Source organism: Rutilus rutilus, assembly GCF_951802725.1.
Source record: "Rutilus rutilus genome assembly, chromosome: 9".
NCBI lineage: Eukaryota > Metazoa > Chordata > Actinopteri > Cypriniformes > Leuciscidae > Rutilus > Rutilus rutilus.
The window spans coordinates 4556769-4564268 of record NC_140223.1 but is presented as its reverse complement, the minus strand read 5'-3'; the positions used below and the strand labels follow the sequence as shown (position 1 = coordinate 4564268).

The following is a 7500-nucleotide window of genomic DNA, read 5'->3' as shown; positions in this document are numbered from 1 at the left end:
TGTGTGTGTGTGTGTGCTACAGCGGCCTTATTCCTGTGTGTGTTAAGTTCATTTAAAAGCTCATTGGTCAGCAGGTTGTCATGGTGATGGATGGTGGCCTTGTTCCTGCAGTATAGCCATAATCACAAGTGTTTGCTGCATGCATGGATCAGTAATTGTGTGTGTGTGTGTGTGTGTGTGTGTGTGTGTGTGTGTGTGTGTCAAGGAGCTTTTGGAAATGAAAACATCACATGGCTGCATCATTTTGACATTGGATCAGGCCACCGCCGATGTCGTCACTTTCGATTAGTGTGTCATGAATTCTTTAGCTTTCTTTAAGACGATCAAATGTGCTCGTATTGGTCTAATTTAAAGATTCATGAAGTGTCACACTGAATGATCTTTGTTTTCCTGTTGCATAACTTCTGCTATTTTTAATATTTTACCTTTGTGGGGCCTGTCTGTTTCTGAAGAGCCGTCGTCACCTTTTTCTGTCTTACTTCTCGTGTTGCTTATGTTTGATGTTTGTGTGTTTTATGTTCTTTCAGAGATTCTGTGGTTCATTTCAGTGAATTCAGTTCAGATATTAGGATCAAAATCTAATAGTGAATTGATTATTTTTCCTGAGGAGAATCAGAAGGGATTTCGGTTTGATTCCTTCAGATGTTAATTCAGTTTACTTTTCTGAAAAGTCATGTTCTTTTCCCCAAGAGAATATGAAGTGAATTCTGGTCTTTTCCCCAAGAGAATCAGAAGTGAATTCTGGTCTTTTCCCCAAGAGAATATGAAGTGAATTCTGGTCTTTTCCCCAAGAGAATCAGAAGTGAATTCAGTTTTTTCCCAAGAGAATATGAAGTGAATTCTGGTCTTTTCCCCAAGAGAATCAGAAGTGAATTCAGTTTTTTCCCAAGAGAATATGAAGTGAATTCTGGTCTTTTCCCCAAGAGAATACGAAGTGAATTCTGGTCTTTTCCCCAAGAGAATATGAAGTGAATTCTGGTCTTTTCCCCAAGAGAATATGAAGTGAATTCTGGTCTTTTCCCCAAGAGAATACGAAGTGAATTCTGGTCTTTTCCCCAAGAGAATATGAAGTGAATTCTGGTCTTTTCCCCAAGAGAATACGAAGTGAATTCAGTTTTTTCCCAAGAGAATATGAAGTGAATTCTGGTCTTTTCCCCAAGAGAATACGAAGTGAATTCTGGTCTTTTCCCCAAGAGAATATGAAGTGAATTCTGGTCTTTTCCCCAAGAGAATCAGAAGTGAATTCTGGTCTTTTCCCCAAGAGAATCAGAAGTGAATTCTGGTCTTTTCCCCAAGAGAATCAGAAGTGAATTCTGGTCTTTTCCCCAAGAGAATCAGAAGTGAATTCTGGTCTTTTCCCCAAGAGAATCAGAAGTGAATTCTGGTCTTTTCCCCAAGAGAATCAGAAGTGAATTCTGGTCTTTTCCCCAAGAGAATCAGAAGTGAATTCTGGTCTTTTCCCCAAGAGAATCAGAAGTGAATTCAGTTTTTTCCCAAGAGAATATGAAGTGAATTCTGGTCTTTTCCCCAAGAGAATATGAAGTGAATTCTGGTCTTTTCCCCAAGAGAATCAGAAGTGAATTCTGGTCTTTTCCCCAAGAGAATCAGAAGTGAATTCTGGTCTTTTCCCCAAGAGAATCAGAAGTGAATTCTGGTCTTTTCCCCAAGAGAATCAGAAGTGAATTCTGGTCTTTTCCCCAAGAGAATCAGAAGTGAATTCAGTTTTTTCCCAAGAGAATATGAAGTGAATTCTGGTCTTTTCCCCAAGAGAATATGAAGTGAATTCTGGTCTTTTCCCCAAGAGAATATGAAGTGAATTCTGGTCTTTCCCCAAGAGAATCAGAAGTGAATTCTGGTCTTTTCCCCAAGAGAATCAGAAGTGAATTCTGGTCTTTTCCCCAAGAGAATCAGAAGTGAATTCTGGTCTTTTCCCCAAGAGAATCAGAAGTGAATTCTGGTCTTTTCCCCAAGAGAATCAGAAGTGAATTCTGGTCTTTTCCCCAAGAGAATCAGAAGTGAATTCTGGTCTTTTCCCCAAGAGAATCAGAAGTGAATTCAGTTTTTTCCCAAGAGAATACGAAGTGAATTCTGTTCTTTGAGTTTGAATTAAAGCAAACTCAAATCGCTTCTGGATCTGAAGATGATCTAAAGTGACTTTAGTTGTTTTTCTGAAAAAAGAAAAAAAAGAAAAGTGAATTCAGATAACTTCCCAAAGAGCAAATTTAGTTCATTTTCTGAACAGAATTAGAATTATTTTTTGTGTGAAGACAATCAGATTAAATTTAGTTTGCTTTGGGTGTTAGTTTCCTAAAGAGAATCAGAAGTGAATTCAGATCACTTCCCAAAGAGCATTAGAAGTAATTTCATTTCACTTCCTGAACAGAATTAGAGGTGAAATAAGTTTTTTTTTTTTTTATGTGTGTGTGTGTGTGTGAATCCAATCAGATGTGAAACTGTTTGCTTTGCATCAAAAGTGACTTTGGTTCTTTTCCTTTAGAAAATTAGTGATTTAGTCTATTTTCCTGAAGAGAAATAGATTCATTTTCTGATCTAAATGTATCCTGTAACTGAACTGGGATGAACTGAAATGAAACGGATTCTTACCTTTGTATGTGTTGTATTTGTATATATCTGTGTGTGTGTGTGTTTGTTTGTCTCCAAGAGTAAACACACTAACCTATCCAAGTTGTGACCAGTAACAGACAGCAATCGCCTCACAGACTTGTACCGGAAGGAAGAGGTCATAATGGTCAAGAGCGGAGGTCACGTCCAGAGCCCGCGCTTCCCCAACTCGTACCCTCGCAACCTGCTGTTGTCATGGAAACTGCTCTCGCCTGTACACACACGAATCCTGCTGGAGTTCGACGCTCAGTTTGGACTGGAAGAGGCGGAGAATGGAGTCTGCAGGTGAGGGCGGAGCTTTGGACTGATGAGCTCATGAATAATAATTAGATCTAAGAGTTTTAAGTGGAGGCGGAGAATGGAGTGCAGGTGAGGGCGGAGCTTCGGACTGATGAGCTCATGAATAATAATTAGATCTAAGAGTTTTAAGTGGAGGCGGAGAATGGAGTCTGCAGGTGAGGGCGGAGCTTCGGACTGATGAGCTCATGAATAATAATTCGATCTAAGAGTTTTAAGTGGAGGTGTAGAATGGAGTTTGCATTTGAGGGCGGAGCTTCAGACTAAAGAGTTCATTAATAATTAGATCTAAGAGTTTTAAGTGGAGGCGGAGAATGGAGTGCAGGTGAGGGCGGAGCTTCGGACTGATGAGCTCATGAATAATAATTAGATCTAAAAGTTTTAAGTGGAGGCGGAGAATGGAGTTTGCAGGTGAGGGCGGAGCTTCGGACTGATGAGCTCATGAATAATAATTAGATCTAAAAGTTTTAAGTGGAGGCGGAGAATGGAGTTTGCAGGTGAGGGCGGAGCTTCGGACTGATGAGCTCATGAATAATAATTAGATCTAAAAGTTTTAAGTGGAGGCGGAGAATGGAGTGCAGGTGAGGGCGGAGCTTCGGACTGATGAGCTCATGAATAATTAGATCTAAGAGTTTTAAGTGGAGGCGTCGAATGGCGTTTGCAGTTGAGGGCGGAGCTTCAGACTAATGAGTTCATTAATAATTAATTAGATCTAAGTTTTAAGTGGAGGCGGAGAATGGAGTCTGCAGGTGAGGGTGGAGCTTCGGACTGATGAGCTCATGAATAATAATTAGATCTAAGAGTTTTAAGTTGAGGCGTAAAATGGCGTTTGCAGTTGAGGGCGGAGCTTCAGACTAATGAGTTCATTAATAATTAATTAGACCTAAGAGTTTTAAGTGGAGGCGTAGAATGGCGTTTGCAGTTGAGGGCGGAGCTTCAGACTAATGAGTTCATTAATAATTAATTAGACCTAAGAGTTTTAAGTGGAGGCGGAGAATGGAGTCTGCAGTTGAGGGCGGAGCTTCGGACTGATGAGCTCATGCATAATTAATTCGATCTAAGTTTTAAGTGGAGGCGAAGATTGGAGTCTGCAGGTGAGGGCGGAGCTTCGGACTGATGAGTTCATGAATAATAAATTGCATCTATTTAAAGAGTTTTAAAGGGGTGTTCAGAAAGTGTTACTTCTACCATTTGGGTTGGTCTAGCTGGTAAATATTTAACAGTTTAACAAGCATTTAAATTTAAAGCTCTAGCTCTAAAATCTGATTAATTCATAGGATCGGTGATCTAGGAGCTTAATATCCTACGTGGTTAACTCGTGTTGTGACATAACAGGTTTAGTTCTCCAAATCCTGTGGTTTTGATTCTGCATTTCTGAACTAGAAATAATGACCTGAAGAGTTAAAACATGATATGAATATTTAATGAACAGAAAGCCAATCAGAGCGAGTATCTGACCACGATGTGTGTGGCGTGTAGTCTCGGGTTACGAGTTTGTCCTTGAGGTTAGAGGGTTTTACTGCGAATCCGATATTTTACAAAGACCCTCGAGACGTCAGTACTAAAAATAAAGCAGGAAACAAATCTGAGATGAGAGACGAGGTGAATTTAGAGGATGAGAAAGAGACAAGAAGTCAAAGAGGAGAAAAATAAGACAAGAATCTTAATGTATTACGTGTATATAAATGTCTGTGCTATATATATGATATAAATAAAAATAATCACGTTTCCAACTCATGCATTGACATTGTCCTTAATTGAAATAAAGCTAAAATAAAATATAAATATTAGATGGAAATCTTTAATAAGAAACATTATTTTAATGTAACCTTAGTTTGCATTTAAGTTGAAGTACTAAAATTACTAAAACTAAAATACAAAGTAAAAAAAAAAAAAAAATTACTAATAATTTAAATGAAAAAATTAAAATATAAAAATAAAAGCTAATTCAAAATATTAATAAATACTACAATATGGTATATAAATAAAACTAAAAATAACACTTTCCTGTACAAAAAACATAGGAACATCCGATTGTCTTGACATGCATTTTGAGGAATATAATTTCAAATAAATAAGTCCTTATTATGCTATTTCAAATGTTCCTAATGTTGTTTTGGCCTCTCCTACAATAGTTTTACGTGCATCCAAGGTCAAAAAACACTTTCATTTTCTCATAATATCCATTTCAGCATCAGCTCTTTTCGTGTCTGAAACGCTTCGTTTAAAGATTCAGTCTCTCTAAACCCCGCCCCTCCGAGAGCTGCTCTGCTCTGATTGGTCGGATATCCCAGTCTGTATTGATTGGTCGACCACTTACAGCAAGTGTCAGAAATGAAACACCCATTACTATATCTGAATTTCAGCACTTGATACACAGCGATGCGAACAGTAACGATGATGACGGTTTTACCGTATCACATGATACCGTATCATTTACCAGCGCAGAAAACAGCGTAAACTCGTTTAGTCCTCAGCTATATTACACACTACATGAAAAGTAATATCTGACAAAGCATAATAGGGCAACGTTAACAGCAGTGTGGCTGGAAACCAACTTCAGATCTGTTCAAACATATGCATATCCTTTACCTGTGCGTGTGATGCACTGACAGGTGTGTGTGTGTGTGTGTGTGTTTTCAGGTATGATTATGTGGAAGTGGAGGATATTTCCGAAACCAGCACCATCATCTGGGGCCGCTGGTGCGGTCAAAGATTTCCATCACGGATCACATCCAAAACAAACCTCATCAAAATCACCTTCAAATCAGACGATTACTTCGTAGCAAGACCAGGATTCAAAATCTGCTACTCCCTGTTGGTGAGTGTGACCTAAATCATGAGATTTTTTTTTGATTTTTTTTTTATCACATGGTGATATGAAAAGTCATGAGGAATTACATGCACTACTGTTCAAAAGATTTTTTTTTTCCCTCAAAGAAATTAATACTTTTAATCCGGAAGGACGCATTAAATTGATCAAAAGTGTCAGTGAAGACATTTATAATGTTACAAAAGATTATATTTCAAATAAATGCTGTTCTTTTGATCAAAGAATCCTGAAAAATAAAATGTATCAGTTTCCACAGAAATATGAACTGTTTTCAACACTGATAATAATAATCATAAATGTTTCTTGAGCATCAAATCATCATATTAGACTGATTTCTGAAGGATCATGTGACACTGAAGACTGGAGTAATGATGCTGAACGTTCAGCTTTGATCACAGGAGTAAATTACAGTTTAAAATATATTAAAATAGAAAACAAAAATAATATTTCATTTTATAATCAAATAAATGCAGCCTTATTTAAAAAAAAAAAAAAAACACATTAAATGATCTTTTGAATGGTAGTGTATGTATATCTATATAAAATGGCCTCCAGTATCTTGTTGCTTTTTAATAAAAATATTGGTTACACTTTTTATTTTAAGGTGTCATTGTTACAGTGTAATTATATATTTAAGTACTGAGTAATATTAATGTACTTACTATAGGGTTAGGGTAGGATTAGGGTTTGGTTGAGGGTTAGTTGCATGTAATTATGCATAATTTACTGTTATTACTATAGTAAGTACATGTAACACATGTAACAAGGACACTGTAAAATAAAGTGTGACCAAAATATTACACACAACAATTTAAAAACTTAATTTTATTAACTGTCTTCCTAGTGGATCTAGTGGTGTCATGTAAATTAAAGTCAGTAGTTGGTGTAGAGCTAGAACTCTGTTTGATATCCTCGGATGTATTTATTATAGTCTGTGAAGCGGACGCTAGTGGATGGAGGAACGACAGCAGATGGACAGAGAAATATTTTACAGTATTCACTGGGACTGACGCCATTCTGCTTTACGACTGCCTCGTGGCTTTCTCTCCACACAGGCCAAATCGACAGTAATGCGGTGCTAGCTGTTAGCATAAATATGCAATATGTTTAGAAATCTGCCAAATTGTTTCCGTTTGAGCTCATGCTGGGAAACAGAATTAAAACAGACACCCGCACTGGACATAAACAAGATTAATGGACAATAGACATTTATAATGTTACGAAATAGTCTATTTCAAATAAATGCTGTTCTGTTAGAACTTTCTGTTCATCAAAGAATCCTGAAAAATGAAATTTATCACGGTTTCCACAAAAATATGATCTTTTTTCAACACTGATAATAGTCATAAATGTTTCTTGAGCATCAAATCATCATATTATACTGATTTCTGAAGGATCATGTGACACTGAAGACTGGACACTGGAGTAATGATGCTGGAAATTCACAGGAATAAATTACACTTTACTATATATTCACATAGAATTTGTCATAGTCATTTTAAACTGTAATAATATTTGTATAAAAAAAAAAATTGGTGAAGGAACAATTTTACATTTGAATTGAACATGAAATTTTTAAGTGGAAAACCTGAAACTTGAAACGTTTTTTCCTTGAAAAAAATTTCTCCATGCCTTAAAATAGCTTTAATGTAACTATATTTAGTATGCGCGGTTCTATGAATATGCAAATGAGCCCCGCCTCCACTCACTCGCTCACTCTCTCAGCTCAGAGATCCACTGGTTGACGA

At 37.0% G+C, this 7500-nt stretch overlaps 1 protein-coding gene across 2 annotated transcripts in view; it reads left to right on the top strand.

The window, feature by feature from the left end:
* The window catches only part of pdgfd (platelet derived growth factor d), a 34581-nt gene that overhangs the window by 9842 nt on the left and 17239 nt on the right, over positions 1 to 7500 (top strand). Inside the window, exons 2-3 of one of the 2 annotated variants that reach the window (XM_084418512.1) lie at positions 2721 to 2907; positions 5563 to 5740. In XM_084418512.1, the coding sequence (XP_084274638.1) occupies positions 2721 to 2907; positions 5563 to 5740 (365 nt within the window). Of the gene's footprint in view, positions 1 to 2696; positions 2908 to 5562; positions 5741 to 7500 lie in introns of both variants that reach the window. The other variant, XM_084418511.1, reaches the window with a different exon arrangement.